The sequence below is a fragment of the Centruroides vittatus genome, unplaced genomic scaffold (genome assembly GCF_030686945.1).
Source record: "Centruroides vittatus isolate TY-2023 unplaced genomic scaffold, ASM3068694v2 contig_370, whole genome shotgun sequence".
Lineage (NCBI taxonomy): Eukaryota > Metazoa > Arthropoda > Arachnida > Scorpiones > Buthidae > Centruroides > Centruroides vittatus.
Window position 1 is genome coordinate 667,810 of NW_027122193.1, and position 20,008 is coordinate 687,817.

The 20,008-nt window shown below is 32.4% G+C and overlaps 2 protein-coding genes across 3 annotated transcripts in view; both read left to right on the forward strand.

The window, feature by feature from the left end:
• LOC136975275 (MAM and LDL-receptor class A domain-containing protein 1-like) overlaps nucleotides 1-14,180 on the forward strand; it is a 179,510-nt gene extending 165,330 nt beyond the window's left edge. For both annotated transcript variants that reach the window (XM_067270309.1, XM_067270310.1), the window contains 5 exons: nucleotides 109-297; nucleotides 1,081-1,227; nucleotides 3,240-3,511; nucleotides 4,148-4,379; nucleotides 5,947-14,180. In XM_067270309.1, coding sequence (XP_067126410.1) covers nucleotides 109-297; nucleotides 1,081-1,227; nucleotides 3,240-3,511; nucleotides 4,148-4,379; nucleotides 5,947-14,180 — 9,074 coding nt within the window. The remainder of the gene's footprint in view (nucleotides 1-108; nucleotides 298-1,080; nucleotides 1,228-3,239; nucleotides 3,512-4,147; nucleotides 4,380-5,946) is intronic.
• Nucleotides 14,145-20,008, forward strand: part of LOC136975272 (MAM and LDL-receptor class A domain-containing protein 1-like) — a gene marked incomplete at its 3' end in the record, with an annotated part of 49,075 nt that continues 43,211 nt past the window's right edge. The window contains exons 1-3 of the mRNA XM_067270306.1: nucleotides 14,145-14,990; nucleotides 16,159-16,346; nucleotides 17,820-17,956. Coding sequence (XP_067126407.1) covers nucleotides 14,269-14,990; nucleotides 16,159-16,346; nucleotides 17,820-17,956 — 1,047 coding nt within the window. The remainder of the gene's footprint in view (nucleotides 14,991-16,158; nucleotides 16,347-17,819; nucleotides 17,957-20,008) is intronic.

A 20,008-nucleotide genomic window follows, 5' to 3' on the forward strand; every position in this document is an offset into this window, starting at 1 on the left:
AGTCGGATAATCGATGCCCTACTGTAGTTAAATTATATTGAATTAAAATAATTATAACTATTGAATCTTGAGCACTAAGAATTGACCTTTTAATTTTTATTTATTTAGATATAAAATATATTGGACCATTAATGCAATTAAAAAATAATCAAGTTGGTGATTGGCAGTTTGCATCATATAATATAAACATAAATAGAAATGCTTCTGTAGTTATCAGAGCAAAAAAAAATTCTGTTGATGTTGGAGATATTGCTGTAGATGATTTGATGATAACTGAAGGAAATTGTCCTGTTTCCTGTAAGTTTTGTAACTTAAAATTAATTATATTAATTACTAACTTTTATTTAAAAGCAAAGAACTCCTTTTTGTTTAATTAACAATAATCAAATGAATAAGTTATAGTAATAAATTCTATTATTGATTGTTACGATAAGATGAAAAATTATTTAAAAGTTATGTACATACAGATATCCTTCGTATAATACAGTAATTACATTCCGAAAGAATGAATGATTACAGTTCAAAAAAAAGGTTAATAACACTTACCTAAAATGTTTAAATAAACTTTACTAAGTACAAAGATTAATGTATATAAAAAACAAAACATAATGACAATCTTAAAGGCTGAAGTCTGAAAGCAACGACAGCAATACCTGGTCGAAAGGAAATCTAGGACTAGGAAGAAAAAAATTGCACTGTCAGTTTTCGTTAAACCCGACGAATGGCATAAAACAAATTGAAAATTTTAATATTCTAAAATTTATGGGCAAATTTGAGGTAATACACATGCTTACTCGAATAAAAAATATATCGAATAAGAAAATTTGCACTTAAAAGTTGCGAAATTTTATACGGAGGATTTCCCGAATTCTCGAACAGTGATAGATCAAAACCGTGTTGTACAAGAGATATCTGCATTTGAACTTAATTTTTGAATATAAAGGTCAAGAGGTAAATTAAAACAATTAGTCACGAAAAATATAATGTCGCTAAAACTATTTTTGATATTTAATAATTACCATAAATATTCTGAATTATATTAAATTCCTTTAAGATGCTAAACATTTTCTAATTTCATAGTAAATACACTTTGTGATTTCGAAAATGAAGACCTCTGCGGTTATTCGATGGAATCGCCCGACCGTATCTCTTGGGAAAGAATAAATGGATCAGCATCAGATCCAAAACTGGGTCCAGAATTTGATCATACATTTGGCAATAATGATGGTTTGTATATGAAAATTTAAATATTTAACAGTTATCATTTACCGTATTTTACGGACTATAAGATGCACTTTTTTCTTCGAAAAATTGCCTCCAAAATTAAGGTGCGTCTTATAGTCCGTAGCGTCTTATAGTCCGTAAAATACGGTAGTTATTAAGAACTAGTATACTGAATATATAACATTAGTATTTAATCATTAAGATCAGATAAAAATCAGTTGCATTTGTTATTAAATCCTTTGGATTTCAAAATCTTTTCTGATTTTTGTTGTTAGTTAGATAATTGAAAGTAAGTTATAATTAAATTTATTTTCAACGAATTTATTAACTTATTGTACAATAATCACAAGTTAATATTCATGTAACATATTAAGCTTAATAATAATGCTATCGTTTATATTTTGATTTTATTGTTATAAAAGCATAAACAATTTTATATTTTATTTAATATATTATTATTATTATTATTATTATTATTATTTATTTATTTAACACTGTTATTCATTACCTTGAAATGGTTATAAAACCTATTGGATTGATGCAGGTTTATGTTTATTAAAACTGTTACTAAAACTTTTAAGTTTTTTCGATGTTACAACCTTACTACAACACCTAAGTAAATGCTTAGGTGTTGTAGTAAGGTTGTATTCTTTCTCTACTGAGTACAGTAGACCCCCCTATAACACTGTAGATACGTTTCGTGTTATATGAATCCGTGTTGTACAAGTCACTTAAATACATGAGCCAATCGCAGCCTGGCACGTGTGCAGTTTAGGTGCTACGGCTGTTTGAAAGGTTTTCTTCCATAAAATTAATCGATTCTAAACTAATTTGACTCAACATTTCCAAATCACGTATAATTTTTTGGGAATAATCCATATAAACTATGCTATAAACAAAAAGTTGTAGGATTACTTACCGAGTGTGCACCGTTTGACGATGCCATTGCTCGAGCTTGTTTTCGTCGCGGAGCGTCTCGTCGAACGGCGGACGCGTGTTTCCTGATCGGCAAATTTTTCACTGAAAAATAACTTAACCTTGAAGACATCGTTAATAAAAATATAATTTTATGGCCGTTGAATAATAAACGTTTTTTAGTAGGTCCAGTGCTCGTTTAAAATCAACGGTTTGTACAGTATCCGCTATTGGTCCGGATTCGACCAATGCTGTCGCGACACAAGTCGGCGATGACATTTTACTATGTTATACGAGTCTTTTTTAGCGTGTTACACGAATACAATTGCAATTTTTTTGCCGTGTTATACAAATCCGTGTTATATGAACCCATGTTATAGGGGGGGTCTACTGTACACATTGTATGAATCTCTTGATGTTTTTTGTTATCTATGTGGCAAAAATTCTTTGCTGCCTTGCAAGATAAAATCTGATCATAGTCTTTTTTAAAAACGATCCATAAACAAAGCATTAATTATAAATACATCATGCATCAACAATACAATACATCAACGACAATACATTACAATACATCAACGAGCACCTCGCATAATGAGCAAAACAAATAGTAAAAACATGATTTGCTTAATGAGTGATGAGGAGAAGGGAAGTCCCGTATTGTGCGCATGCTCCATCAGTCTGTGTTTAGCACTCGTTCTGATAGCATCTTAGTGTCTCTTGTGATCACACATTTTTCCAAACTTGTGTTCACACATATTACATATAAACATCAACAACCATAGCCCATTATATAATAAACATGCCAAATTTTTGGGTTATGTAAAGGCTATAATTAAATATTAGAAATTAATTAGACTAGAGATAGGCAGTTATGCTGCCATTTCATATTAAATTTAATGACCTGCATTGGCTGTTATAACACCAGGTCATAAATAACCTGCCACGCAAAAAGCAACTCTCGAAGACACGGCATAATACAATACGTTTATTATATATCTGACTGGAAAAATGCCCGAATCAGTACTTTTCAAATGTGCTAAAATAGTTTGTGTAATTTTATGCTAGAGCCTAAAATTATTTCTTTTTATAATTTTTTAAAGGTCACTTCATGATCGTGAAATCATCTCAGCAAGGTCGAAAACCATTTGGGAATTCTGCATATTTGATATCTCCTCCTTTACCACAGTCGGGAAATGAAGATTTCTGCATTCAGTTTTGGTACTTTGTACACGGTTCTGATATTGGCGGATTAAATTTATATATAAGGCCAAAAGATGGAAGTCTGGAGACTCCTAAATGGTTTATAAGAGGAAACCACGGAGGCAAATGGAAAATTGCTCAAGTTTCTGCTCTGTCGGCTAATGGACACGATGTGAGAAAAATTTTTTATTACATTTGTGAAAGTAACTTTACAATATAAACTAATATAACGAAAATTTAAAATTAATTTTAATTGATATTTTTAGACTATTACAGATTTATTATAGATATATTTTTGTAGATTAAAATATAATTTGGAATATGCTCTCATTTGTTGTATTTAATACAGTGATACGTTACTAATACATTCAAATTAATTTAAGGATAATTTCTCATTTTAAAATTGCTAAATTCCAAAGCTTATTAAAATTGAATAAAAACAAAATGCTAATAATAGTAGTTTTTTGCTATTTCCATCCTGTGGGCACTAAGAGGATTTTTACGTTAATGTTACCTATGGTAGCAAATGTGGCGGCTCGTCTCTGAAACAGTGGGGACACACGTTCTAACCTAACCTAACCTATTCTAATAAATTACCATAATTATTACCAACAAAATTATTAGAACAGGTTAGGTTAGAACGTGCGTCCCCACTGTTTCCCTTCTTCTATTTGCTGGAATCAGACAAGCCGCCATCTTGGAACCATAGGTAACATTAACCGAGTATTTGAAAGTTATTGCATTAACTAGTGTATCTAAATAACAATACAATATTTTAATAATTAGATTAAATATTTTTATTTATTAGATTGTTTTTGAAGCTGTTACTAAACAACTCAATAGTGGTGATATAGCATTAGATGATGTCATTATTAAAAATGAAAAATGTCCTCCACCAGGCAACTGTGATTTTGAATATGATTTATGTACTTGGCAAAATGTACAAGAAGGTACAGATGTACAATGGATACGTAACAGAGGATCTACAGCAACCAAAGGTACCGGACCCGATACAGATCATACACGAGGAGATGAAAAAGGTAAATAATTAATATATTTTGTAAATTAGACACTTTTAAATCTATGTAATTTGTAAATAATTAAGTGTAATATTAACAATTATTAATAAAATAAAGTAAATACACAAAACTGGATCATTATGAAATACAAAAAAATAATGTTTTATATATTATAATTTTAAAATGAATTTGTAATGCATCCGTAATACTTGTTCGATTTTAATTCGTCCGTTTTGTTCTGCATTATATATACCCGAAGACGTCCATTATATACAAATGAAAATGTTAGTAAAAATTAGAAATTTGAGGTTTACTGGTGTAGGTGTCTTGTATGTGTTTACATTTATATCGTATTTCCGTAAATATAAGAGCATGCTCGTTTAGACAGGGGTATTATCATATCATAATGTATTCAAATATTACTATTACACCGCATGTAATGTGTCAACATTTTAGATTGAAGTGTAAAAGGTACAAGAGTATAGCTCAGGATAATGGTGTGTGATGCACCAATGTCAATGGCAATGAACATTGATTCCAAGATGAAGTGGTATGTTCTATTCTGTTGGAGCATGTAAGAAGCTGTCTTCTAATGAGTTACACCTTTTGCCTTGAGATAATTTTGAAAGTCAGCTGAAACATATTTACCTTCATCGTCAAAGCATAACACCTTTACTGCTTTACCAGTTTATTTTTTGACCATTGCACATTATTCTTTGAATTTGGATAAGATTTCAGATTTCTTCTTCAAGAAATAGATCGTTCTAAAATTGGCGGTGTCATCTTTGAATAACAGTGTGTTTGTACAAATTTGATCATTACTGATTTTATAGCATGTCAAATTTTCATTTTGACTTGTTGGGGGATTTTGACCCTGTCAGAATTCTGAGACCTCAAAAAAACCTGAGAAATTTCAATTTATAAGGCTCTCGGTTAAGAAAATAGCTCTTATATAATAGGATTTGACAATTTTTTAACTTCTAAAGGGTTCTTCAACTTAAAAAGGGTTGGGATTTTGCATGACTTTGTAATTTGTTGTAGTTGTTTATATGTTATCTGCAATGTTTTCATCATAAATAAAATAATCTTAAGATTTACAGTAATTGTCATGGAATAACTAAATACTCCAGAGTTTCCATAGTTTATTCACAGTGTACCATACAACGTAACAAAATGCCATTACTGGCAATTTAATGTTTTGAAATATGTACTTATACGATAAACACGTTTTCTTTTATGAATTCTCAATTTCCACAGTTGTTTCCAATAATCATCTACCATACAACTATGAGAATTAGATATAAATATTTATAGTTTCAGATATTTCTTTTATAACATCGATTAAAATAACAAACAATTACATTAAACTAATTGGCATCGAGTACGCTTCATTTATAGCGCGTATAATTTATACGGATGCTACGTGTTACGTGGACGACCCATTGGTTGGTTATAACAAGCTAATTGTATCAGATTTTTTTCATAATTTTAGTGCGTATATAACTTTACACATTATTTAGTTTATATTTAATTTGTATGTATAAATTTGGTTTAAATAAATAAAAATATTAATTTCTTTTTTAAATAGGTTATTACATCTATATTAAAGCATCCAATCCAGCAGGAAGAAGAAATTTGGTAGGAATTCTCGAATCTGAATATTTCGAGATGACAAGAAATCAGTGTTTGTCGTTTTGGTTTCACATGTATGGAGCCGATATGGGTTCTTTACAAGTGAATATTACTTCTCTAAATAGTAAAACGGATAAAATTACGAGTAAAAATCTTTTATCTCGTGAAGGAAGTCAGGAAAACGAATGGAAAGCTATACATTTGAATTTAAATAAAAATAAATTAGAAATTGATGATGGATATCAAATACTATTTATTGGAACTACAAAAGGAAACTTAAGTGATATCGCTATTGATGATATTTCCATAAAAAATGAATTGTGTAGTGACGTTCAAGATAATAAATTTGATTGTCACGAAGCTAATACGTCCATAGATATGGATAAAGTATGTGATTTCGAAATAGATTGCAAAATCTCGAAAGAAGACGAGACGAACTGCGGTAATTGTGACTTTGAACTCGGATTTTGTGGCTGGACGGTCGAGAATTATTACAATTATTATTCGGGATGGGCGAGAAAGAACGGTTCGTCGTCGTCGTCGACGTCATTTTATGGTGGATTTCCTACCGTCGATAAAACAACTAATTCGTCTTCTGGATGGTATGCATATTTATCTAGAGGATTTAGATCATTACTTATTAGTCCGGGAAATGAACGCAGTTTTAAAAGATCTGGATCCACTTGTAAAATGACATTTTGGTATTATCTTTCAAAATGTTCTACAGGAAATATTAAAATAAAAAAATCTATTGGATATAGTGAAAGTACAAATTGGTTAATTCAAAATGATCAAGGAAATAGTTGGAACGAAGGAATAGCTTACATCGGTAGTACAAAAAAAGAATTTTTAATTAAAATATCTGCTGAATATTCGTATGGAACGTGTTATATTGCAATTGATGATATTAATTTTAAAGATTGTGGTTTTCCAGAAAAAGCAGATAAATGTGAAGAGGGAGAAATTAGATGCCCAAAAAGCTTAGCCTGTGTATCCGAGGATGTATTCTGTGATTTTACTGACGATTGTGGAGATAATTACGACGAATCGGAAGAAGTATGCGCTAAATATTCAAACTGCACTTTTGAATTTGGAAGTCTCTGTGAATGGAAACCAAAACCTGATAGTAAATATAAATGGGAAGTTGTGTACTCTAGGAATTACAGACCAAATGTTAATATCGGACCATTGAATGACCATACAGAACAACTCGATAATAAAGGTCGTTATCTTATGCTACGTTCTATTTACTCTTATTCATCAGATATAATAAAGGCTTGGCATGTAAGTCCTAATTATGTTGTGAAAAAAGATAGTGTTTGTTCTCTTCGATTTTATTACTATTTATTTGGAGAAGGATTTAAATTGAGTTTATATTCAGAATATGAAGAAAATGGATGGTCGTGGAAACCATTATGGCAAAAACATGAAAGTGTGGGACAAGTTTGGGAGCGTGCAGAAGTCTCGATTACAGATGACAGACCTTTTCACTTTATATTTGAAGGTGACATTGGTAATGCCGGATCAGAAATAGCAATTGATGATATAAGTATTACACCAGGTTGTATACATTATAACGAGTCTCTTCCGACTCCAAAGCCAACACAAAGACCAACTGCATATCCTTGCAGGGAAAATGAATTTAAATGTATCACTGGTTCTGTTGTTTGTATAACTAAAGATAAAAAATGTGATCTTCTTATAGATTGTGATGACGGTTCTGATGAAGAAAACTGCGGCCCATGCAACTTTGAAAAAGATATGTGCTTGTGGACGGATGAAGGAAGTGCGTTCAGATGGGCAAGACAACAAGTATCCGGGGTACCTGGCATTGAATCAAATGTAACCGATCATACAAATCAGTTATCCAATAATGGTTACGTTGTTAATTTTATTGTAGGAGATGGAATTTATGATAATAAAGCAATCCTTCAGAGTCCCGATTTACCAGCGATCTCGTCTCATTGTGAAATAAAGTTTTGGTATTACAGGCGTAAAAATGTAAAATTTCAGTTAAGTTTAAAACGTAGAATAAGCCGTTTACGTTATGCTTTTGTAAAATCAGAATTTAATCTCCTCGATAATAATAAATGGACAGAATTCGTATCGAAGATTCCAGAAAATCGTAATACAACTTCTGTTCAACTAACAGCACAACCATATAAGCTTACTAGAAGAAATAAACAAACATTTAACAATACTCTTTTCATAGATGACATTAGTTTCTTGAATTGTAATCCTAAAGTACTAATCGCAGACTGTAATTTTGATACAGATTTCTGTTTTTGGCAACACGATAAAAAAGCCGATTTAAGGTGGTTAAGACATAACAGTACAACATTTGCTAATTTTACGGGTCCAACGACTGATCATACAACCGGAACAGGTCATTACATATTTTTAGATCAGTATGGAAAAGGAAGCAATAAAATTGCACGATTAAAAAGTCCTCTATTGGCTGCTTCTTCGCCCGAAGGCGCATGCTTTTCATTTTGGTATCATATGTACGGAAAACATATTGGAACTTTATCTATAAATATTGAAACTTTAACAAAAAGTTATTCAGGCTGGGAAAAATCACGTAATCAAGGTAATAAATGGCTGAGTGCAGAAATACCTATTAATGTAACTGAAGATTATAATATATATATAACTGGTAGGACAAGAAAAGGTGGTCAAGGAGATATTGCTGTTGACGATGTAAAATTGATAGATAGTCCTTGTCATCAAACAACATTTTGCGATTTTGAACAAGATTTCTGTGGCTGGAAATATAAATTTAATAATACAGTAGACTGGACAAGAAGCACTGGACAGAAGCCATTTAATAAAGAGAAACCAGAAACAGATCATACTACAAATACAGTTAATGGAAAATTCATTTATATGTCAAATGCTAGTTTTGGTGAGCGTAGTAAACTAGTGTCTCCTTATTACAATAATATAGGAGAATCTTGTATAGAACTGTGGTATAATATGTTCGGTTACGACATCGGGACTCTTGGAATTTATCAACGCACCGATTCTGAAATTCGCTTGAAAAATGAAATTCCTATATTTAGTAAAGTAGGAGATCACATGCACCATTGGAGAAAGGGACAAGCTACACTTGAAGCTTTAGACAGATATTACATTGTTATTGAAGCAAGAAGAGGAAATGGTGAAAAAGGTTATATTGCAATCGACGATATAAAACTTACAGATAATGAATGTTCGAATTTAGTCTCGTGTAATTTTGAAAAAGATACTTGCGGTTGGTCGGTTGACACGGATGTTTCTAATATCGATTGGATTCGTCGTACAGGTCTTGATACAAATTTCGGAGCAGGTCCAATAAATGATCATTCAATTACTTCTGTTCAAGGTCATTACATGTATGCATATCTTACAGATCAAGAAGAGAAAATATATTCACGTTTAATAAGTGAAGATATTGAATTAAAAGGCAGTCTTTGTTTTGGTTTCTGGTATTATATGTTCAACACTAAAGCTAGTTCATTAAATGTAGAGACGTATTCACCGAGTACAGGTTGGGACTCTGTTAGTAACATATCAGATACTACTAACAGTTGGAATTATACAGAAATTGATATAAGTACAGAAGAAATTGATAACTTTTTCATTATAGGAATGTCAGCTGTTACGTATGTAGCTCAAGACAAAATTGATAGAGGCATAGCAATCGACGATATCGTTCTCTCAGAGTATAAATGTGGGACGATAGTTACGACAAGTGCAACAACTTTTACACCTATAACTACATCGAAACCCTCAAATTTTGACTGCGATTTTGAAATTGATTTATGTCAATGGGAAAATCCTAAAGATAGCTTTTACAAATGGGAAATAAAAACTGGTCATTCTGATATAAAATCAACTCTTCCAAGAACAGATCATACAACTAAGTCAACTCGAGGACATTACATCGTATTAGATCATACTTCTAAATATCGTAGAAGTATAGTTGGCCTTGTTACAAAAAATACTTTAGAAATAACTTCTGATGGAGCCTGTATCCGATTTTGGTATTATATTTACGGAAGTGACAGAAAATCTTTGACATTTTTATTAAAGGAAGGTAACTCTAATAATGTTACTAGTTATTGGACTAAATCGGCTTCGTCGGGGCCAACATGGAATTATCAACAGGTGCGTATAAATGATATAGGATCCTTTTTTCTTATGTTTGAAGGTCAAGCAACATTGTATAGTGACGTAGCTTTAGACGATATTCAATTTAATTACGGTAACTGTCCGTCGGAAGTATTATGTACAGTAGAAAATGGCGGATGTGGATTCCATAATTCTATTGAAGACGACTTTAACTGGTCTATTGGTCAAGCAGAATTATCATATCCAAAAGGTCCAAAAGTAGATCATACATATGGTACTGAACTTGGTTCATATTTCTATATCAATACTACTGAACAGATGAAATCTAATATGGTTGCAAAATTAGAAACTAGTGTATATTCTCCTGAAAAAAATTGCCTGAGATTCTGGTATCATCTAATGGGTAGCAATGTTGGTACATTAATGGTACTTATTAAATATAGTAATACTATAAAACCATTATGGAATGAAAAAGGTGACGAAGGAGATGAATGGCATGCAGCACAAGTAAGCTTTGAACCTACCTCTTCTGAACCATTCAAATATGTGTTTCAAGCTGTAATAGGAAAGTCTCCAAACAATGGTACAATCGCTATTGATGATATTCAAGTATTAGAAAATTGTGAGCCTGTAGGTGACTGTAATTTTGAGGAAGATACTTGCTTGTGGATGAATGATCCTTCTGTTTCATTTGAATGGCTCAGAGGTTCTGGAGAAATATTTAATAAAGGTACAAGTATAGATCATACTTTCCAAACGCAGTTTGGAGTTTATCTCTATGCGTATTACAATAATCAGTATAAACAAGGCTTATCTGCACGATTATTATCACCTTTCTTAACTTCAAAAAAGCAATATTGTTTTAGCTACTGGTTTTATAGAACAGGAACTGTACTTCCAGCTCTTAATTTGACAGAATATTCAAAGGCAGACAATACAAACCACATATTAAATCACTGGACCTTGGAACCTGGCGATAAATGGCAATACGGTCAAGGTTATATAAATGACACCTCGATATTAAAAGGAAAATTCAGATTAATATTTGAGGTTTCTTTTACTGCTTCACTTCAACAGTTTGTTGCTTTAGATGATTTTGTTTTGTCCGAAAATGTTTGTAAAAAATATAATCCCGATCCTCCTGAACTCTTTTGTGATGATGATACTATTAGATTTTCTGGCGATGAAATGTGTGATTTTTATCAAAACTGTAAAGACAATTCAGACGAAGAGTTATGCGGAACTGAATGTGATTTTGAAAACAGTCTTTGTAATTGGGAAACAGAACCAGGTTTTGTGATTTGGAAGAGAATGGAAGCAAGATATTCACGATACCCTCCATTCATTGATCACACGCATTTGTCACCTGATAAAGGTTTTTATGTTTCATTATACTCAATGTACAATCATTATTCTTCTTCTTCTTATTTCAAAAGTCCTATTTTAAGATTTTCATCAGCAACATGTAGACTTAATTTCTGGTTTTATATGCTATCAGATTCTAGAGGTGCCTTAAGTGTTGTAATAAAACAAAACACACATCAGAAATTTACTGAAGTGTTTAATATAAGAGGTAATCAAAGTGATATATGGCATCGGGGAGAGGCTGTAATTGGAAGAATTGGTGGAAGTTTTATGGTGTATTTTTCTGGTAATCAGCGATATTATGTAGGAGGGTTAGCTATTGACGACTTAGTGTTTTCCGATTGTGCTCGTCCTGAAATTACTTCTTGTGACAATGAAGCATTTAAGTGCCTTCGAGGAAATTGCATTAGTAATGATTTATTGTGCGATTATAACGATGATTGTGGTGATTATTCTGATGAAAATCTTAAAACTGCTAACTGTGATGATTTTCCAGCACGGTGTCATTTTGACAATGGTGATATGTGTGATTGGATAGTACACACAGAAACCACTCTGTTTACATGGAAAATTGGTCCTTTAATTAATAATTTTATTTCAAATGTGGGTAGAGATCATACTTTAAATTCTGTTTATGGAAAATATATTTACTTTTATGCTAGAGGTGTTGAAGGAGCAGAAGCACAGTTAAGAAGTCCAATTATGATTAAATCAGGAAATGAATGTAAATTCCGTTTCTTCTATACTTATGCCAGGAGTTTTACGCACCTAAGATACGACGATTATCGAGGTCAAGGACCATTGACAGTTTATACTCGACAAGATCAAGAAGGATCCTGGAACATAGAGTGGACGACGTCGACAATATTTGGACAATATTACGAAAAAGCCGTAGTTGATCTCAGCCATATTAACGATGCATTTGAAGTAATTATAGAAGGTGTAAGTGGAACAGATGGCGGTGCATGGATTATCGATGATTTATCGTTTTCTTCGGGGTGTAATAAAGTCAACGAAACACTCCCAACATTAAAACCAACAGAAGTTATAAAACCCGAACCATGTGACAAATACAAAGAATTTGCTTGTGATAATGGTGAATGTATTGATATAGCATTTTTATGTGATTTTATTCCCCAATGTAAAGATTCTTCAGATGAAAGTAAATGTGGAACATGTACATTTGACGATGATAATAATCCTATGTGTGGTTGGAAAGAAAAAAGTTTAGGAAGTTATAAATGGCTTCGTCAAAATGGAAATCAAGGTTATGGAATATCTAGTGATGTATCTCATAATGGCTATTTTATGTATGTTTCAAGAAAAGGTAGTGGTCAAGCAAAATTACAGTCGCCAACATTTCCTCTTGCATCAGGATCATGTTCTATAGAATTTTATTATTATTTTAATAATGTTTTTGAGGGTGACGGTTCTCTCCGTCTCAGTTTAACCCATAGTAAAACTATTGATTTGTGGAAAGAAACTCGCGATAAAGGAAAACAATGGAATAAATTTAGAGTTTCCGTCGGTAGCCAGAATAGTAATTGGTATTTAAGTTTTATTGCAACTCACGTGCGAAGTGGAGGAGATATAGCTATTGATGAAATATCATTCGTTGATTGTGGAGTACCAGAAAGTAGTGTTTGCAAAGAAGGTGAATTTAAATGTCAAGATGGAGGTTGCATATTAGATGATTATAAATGTGATTTTAGTAGGGATTGTGGCGATGGTTCAGATGAAATAAATTGTGTTGATTATCCAGAAAGATGTGATTTTGAAAATGGACTTTGTCATTGGGATCATGAAAATGGATTATTTCAATGGACTTGGTTTTCAGGAAGAACATTATCTGAAGGAACGGGTCCAGAAAGAGATCATACATATGGAAATGCATCTGGTCATTATTTATATATTTCTTCCATATCTCAAGCAATAAGACGTACAGCTTCGATTTCTAGTACAACATTTTTACCAACTAGTACTACAGGTTGTCAGATTCGATTATGGTACCATATGTACGGTGAAGATGTAAGCACTTTAACTTTATATATTCGAGCAGCCGAAGGTACAAACTTGAATAAATTAACAAATGTGACAGGTGAACAAGGTGATGAATGGAAACGACTAAGTGTAGTTATTTCTTTTAAACTCAATTTTAAAGTGATAATTGAGGGTAGACAAGGAGATGGACCACGTGGTGATATTGCAATTGATGATATTTCTTTTACACCCGAATGTACTCCATTATATACAGTTGTTACTACACCTATTATCACTGTCCAACCACCTGGCAGATGTGGTATAAACGAATTTACTTGCGACGACAAATCTTGTATTCCTATAAGCAAAGCGTGCGATTTTAAAGAAGATTGCCCGTACGGTGCTGACGAAAGAACGTGTCCTTCTAAATGTGACTTTGAAGATAATTCATTGTGTGGTTGGACTATTTCCAATGAGAAACCAAATGATGTTTTCTGGAATATTACAACATTTACAAATAATGGATGCTTGGGTGACGAACCAACTGAAGATTACCTGAATTCTACAGATAGCAAATATTTATTAATGTGTTGCAAGTCATGTCAAGATAAATGGACTCCTGGTAAAGGTATCAAAAGCCCAGAATTTTTAATATCGGCAGGAACTTGCATAATAAACTTTTGGCTGTATTTTTGCTGGAAACATAAATTCGTTCGGTTTAAAAATATCTAGTGTAGATATTGAAGAGATAATTTGGGAAAATGCCGATTCGACTCTTTCGGGTAGATGGATAAATGAAATCGTCGGAATAGGAGGAAGAATGGAGCCATTTAGTTTATCATTCAGTAGAGTTACTGTGTATAGTACAAATGAAATATTTGCATTAGATAATATAAAATTTGAAAACTGTTCATATCCGAAAGAGGAAAAGAATTGCCCTATTTCTAAATTCTATTGTCGAAAAAGTAAAGCATGTATCGACAGAGATTTAATATGTGATCTATCAGATGACTGTGGTGATGGATCAGATGAAAATGGATGTGATCAAGATTTCCTAATATCATTCGAAGAGGGCCTGAAATTCTTTTACCAAGATAAAAATGATGACATCGACTGGGATATTGGCAATGGAGTTTATAAAAGTCGTCTTAAATATAAAACTGGGCCCCCATTTGATCACACTTATTTCTTAGACAAAGGAAATTATATTTTTATTACAAGCGAAACATCGTCACCGAATAAAGTAGCACGTTTGATATCCGACGTGTTAGAAATAACTCGAAATGGAATGTGTTCTTTAAGATTTTATTATTATATGTTTGGTAACTTAGTAAGTGATTTGAAAGTTTATATCAGGACATTGAATAACAGATATTCCAAACCTGTTTGGTTCGAGAAAGGATCAAGAGGTGATTATTGGAAACGATCATCTATTCAACTGAATGTTACTTCTCCTTTTCAAATTGTTATTGAAGGAAAAACTGGTAACAGATATGAAGATGTAATCGCTCTTGACGATATATCTCTAAGAGGAGACTGTCAGTAAGTAAATTTTATTATTAAAATTCAATTAGGGAAAATATTCATTATTATTATTATTATGTTAATTATGTGGCTGTAGGCCATAATTTTAAGTTAGAATATTCTAGTTTGTAGCTTCTGTCCTCGCTTCTTGTCTTTTCCGTTTCTGGAATCTTCTCTCGTCCTCATTCTAGTTTACTTGGTTGATGTTTGATGTTCTGAACTGTCCCATGGGTAGATAAAATGCCTAAAGGGCCCGAAGGGGAGAGGTAACGGTTTTTTAGACTGGGAAGGAGAGTTCAATCCTGACCATAGCAAGGAACTGTAGAATTTCTTGACAACTTTGTGCAACAAGAATCTTGAGGTGTCAGTTAATGGTTGATGAAGACGACGATTAACTGACAAGATGCCTGTTTAACAAAATTTAAGACGACGTTTTGTTTTGTCGTGTGAGTCCATGTGTCGGGTCTTTTTTTTTTTTGTTTTTTTGGCAGAGCTGGGCAAACACCTTAGTGTTGGCATCCAAATTCATTTTTTCTTTTGTGCATTGTGTTATCATTTCTTATCAGTGGCGTAGCGTAGTGGGGGCGGCAGGGGCGGCCTGCCCCGGGTGGCACTTTTAGGGAGGCGGCATTTTTTCACAATAAATAATAATAATATCTTGTAAAAATTTGAACCATTTCATTTTCATCTTTTTGTCGCACCTACGATTTGGACCGACTGAAATGAGCACGGAATTTTTCATTACTTATTCTGTGACGTAAATGGAGAATCCCCTTTCTTTCAATGAATGTATAATAATGACATCTTGCTCATTGTAGTGACTGACAACACCGTCTGTACTGACTTGTAGGGATTCCCCGTATTTTATTTAAGGGGGCGGCGAAATTTTCCTCTGCCCCGGGCGGCTGACACCCACGCTACGCCACTGTTTCTTATCAAATCAATTGTTGTTTTAATTATGTACTGTCTTAATCATATTTTATCATCATCTTCGTGGCTATTTGATACAACTGCACTTTCCACAATTATACTTTTAAGTTATTTAAATCTATTAACTTCTATAAAGCATTTTTATTAAAATATTTAATAATTGTATAGTTTTTTCTTGTTATAGAATATATTACGGATAATAATCTTTTATAATTTTGTATCGTCGAATATAAAATGAAAATCTTTAATTTTTCAGAATTACTTCAAGAACATCACTTTCGGGCTGGACTGAGACTACTCCTTCAGGAATAAAAACAACATTAAGACCAGGAGAATGCCCGGAAGGCTATTGGTATTGCTTGGCCGATAAGTATTGTATCAGCGATCAAAGAAAATGTGATTTTAGAGTAGACTGTAGCGATGGAAGTGATGAAGATGGGTGTGGTAAGCTCCTTTATCACATTTCATATAAAATTTAATTACTTTCTGTATGAAAAATTTTTTAGATTGTTATGGAGATTTATCACTTTCTAATTTATTGTTTTGGTGTTTATTTTGTTAGATTAATTAGAATAGTTTAAAAAATGGATAAATATTATTCAAGTGAAATTTGTAATTCTTGAAACAGCTTTTTTTTATTTTTATTATTATTTAATAATATCATTCTGAGCAAATTTTATATATTTTTGCTAAACTTTGAACTGGGAATCCAAAAACGTTTTTGATTCCCAGTCAATCATTTTCTAGCCTATGTCATTGAAATTCAAGCATAAAATCTTTGTTTAATTAATTATTACTGAAATAATGTAGTATCAACTACTGTACTGTACAGTTCAATTTTATTGCTAAACTACTTAAATTTGAAGATGTGGTGGAGTGATTCGAAAATGTTTGCCAATAAATAAAACTTTTTATTCTACATAAATAAGGTGACTGACTTTTTTACGACGAAAAGGAGGAGACAAATAAATTGAAGGAAAAAATATTGTAAATAAAAGAAACATTTTATTCATTGCAACAATAATACACTATAATAATCTCTACTGTATGCACATGTGATGTGTTGCGTTTGTTAAGAAGTAAACAAGCTACTTGCATGCAGCGCTCTCTCTCAAGGTCTCCTGTGCAGAGCACGTGCGTTTCATAATCGTGTCTTGCTGCACTTCGAACCGTCGTGTCAAATACAAACACATTACATCACGTGCAACGGATCGGCTCGGCATCAATCGAATATGGAGATTTACAGATTAGTCTTCAAATATCAAAAAGGAGGACACGTAGGAGGAGACTTTTCGAGGGAGAACAGAACTTACGAAAGAAAGACTGTCCTCCCTAAAGGAGACTGTCTGTTATTAATTTCTCACTCCACAATTACAACTTATATACCCGACAAGAATGCCAGCAGACTGCCGGGTAAATCTTGTCGGGTATATAAGTTGTAATCACAGAGTGAGAAATTAATAATGGATATTTATCATAGTTGGCAATTTGAACTGTATTGTGTATTTTAAAAATAAGCCCTACTGAGGGGGCCAGTGTACTGGCAAAATGCATTTGGGGATAAGTGTGAAGTAATAAAAAGTGTTTTTCTCTCTACAAAAAACTGGTTTTTTAGCCTTTTTAATTCTAATTCTATTTCATTTATAGTAAATGTTTTAGAGTTGAGAAATCATTTGTCCTCCATAAGTCAGAAAGGAAGGCAAATTTGAATTTTCGTGTATTTATACTACAATTAAGTAATATAAATAAATTCTGACTCCATTGTTTTAAATAATCTATTTATTTTTATAATTATATTGGTTTATTTTGACACTGTTTATTGATTACCTTATCCTTATGTATTTCATATTGGAGGATATTACTTTTAAAATAATGTAAAATGTTTTAATTTTAATTCATGTAAAATCATTTTTTCAGTAAAACCAAACTGCACGTTTGTAAATAATAACTTATGTGGATGGAAAATAAAAATCAGATCAAAAAGATTTAAAAGAGATATAAATGATAATATATTCACTTGGACTGTTACCAAAGCAAGTGATAGCAAAATAAAAGTAAGTATACAATATGTGATTTCAATTTATGTCAAATTTTTTATTATTTTTATTGATGATTTGTACAAAGTGTTAAAAAAAACTTAAAGAACTGAATAAGGTTTTAGTAGTTATTTGAATATTTGAAATATGTTAATAAAATTTGAAAAGATGATATCAAGTGTAAATTGTAAACTTGAGTATTAGAATATCTTATCTATGGTCTATTCGCACGTGTCTTTTGGGATTAAAAAACCTCATTCTTTCCACCCCATTCATATAATCGGCCATGTCGTTTGCATTACAGTCTTCAACATGCAAAGAACACAAGACAAAATGTGTAATTGTGTGACATGACAACAACATTAAATATTGCCTTCAAGTAAATGAGAAAAATCCCTCTAAGTTGGGAGTCCAACAGGTTTCCGCCAATGGAGGTGTTGGAATCGACGATCAAAATTATTGTCAAATGTTATACGATATCGTTATGTACAACAATTGTGTCGCGATGTTTTGTAAACGTTCTTCCGTTACGTAATAAAAGGTTGGTGGCGCCGTTGACCCCTCGGGGACGGTGACCTCGTTTCGCACTCCTATTTTTGGTGCTGACCTTTCGTGAGTCAAGACAGTGTAATCTTTGTGTATTATTTGTTTCTTTGTTATATAACCAGTTATGCGAGTCTAACTAGTTTTTACTAATCTCTCCGACAAGCGACATCTAGTCTAACAGAGGAACTATCTGTGATATTTATAATTGCATGATGGATAGGTGATTGCTAGTTTCAATCACTAACATTAACTGCCTTTATTTTCACTGACTCTTCAAATGTGAGTTCAGAGACAGTTTTCACTCTCTGAACTCACTGAACTTTCTTCTGTATAGTTACCAAAATGTCAAATTTAAATAGTACTTTGTGTTTGGGAGAGAAAGTGACTCTCAAATAAAACTAATTTATTTTGCATCTAAATACTCCAGTAGCTATTCATAGTCCTGTATCTAGTGAGGATGGGCTTCAGTCATGTGAATTTGTTTACATGTGGAATGAAATAAAGGGGAATGTAGTATAAAAGTTAAACAGTAAACACAAGATATGTCTGGACATTAATATTTTTATTTCTTCACTATTTAAGCTCTCCTTGTCTTTTATATCAAGGTTGAAGTCGGTAAAAGTCTAATAAGGACTCACACTTGCTGTTAGTCAAATTTTAAAATGACCTCCCACATTTTTTAACAGACTCAAAGTGATGTTTTCTAGTTACAATTCAAATGCTACTTATCATTAGTCAATGTAGTAATGAACATTCCTCTCATTTTCTGTAAACTGAACATTGATCTCTCATTGGTAAGATGCAAATTGTCATTTCACAAGATCAGTGCTTTGTTAGGAAATACTGTAGATATGAATAGTTAACCTATCTACAGTATTTGTTGTTACTGTGAGATGCCAATGGGGAGGAGAAAAGGGGATGTTTCATTGAAGTTTTGTAAAGATGAATGAGGGATGCAAGTGTAATGTGGATGTGACTGTCAACACCAGCACAGATCAATTTTACAAAATAGCTCATTTATTTGAATAATGTATAATGCTTACACAATTTTGGTTAAGAACTTCTCAAAGACAGAAAACAAAAATGTGAAAGTTCAGTCTGTAATTTACTGTTGTAGGTTATCCGATGGAGATCAGACAGCTCAGGGGAAGACTAGTTGGAAGTCAGATATTGTGATTAGTAGAACAAAAATGAAGTTGAAGTACACCAACATATGTCCCTTTTGCCTTCAACTTACTCTGCATCAGAGGACAAATGGGATGAGAAAGGGAAAATGGATTCTTGTGTCCTTGAAATTCAGAGGTTTTAAAGGTTTTATCCCCAAAATAAGTAATTTTATTGGTCTCAATTTTCTCTCTTCACATCCCAATTGGTTCCTTTCTTGTTTCTAAGTGAAATTAGTCAACCAAATCAGACATAAGAAAGGTTGCTCTCTAGTAATCAATTTGATTTGACTCCGTCTGAATAGTGATGATCAAACTTTGAATCTTTGGCTCACATCTTTATTTATGATGTTTTCTTTCC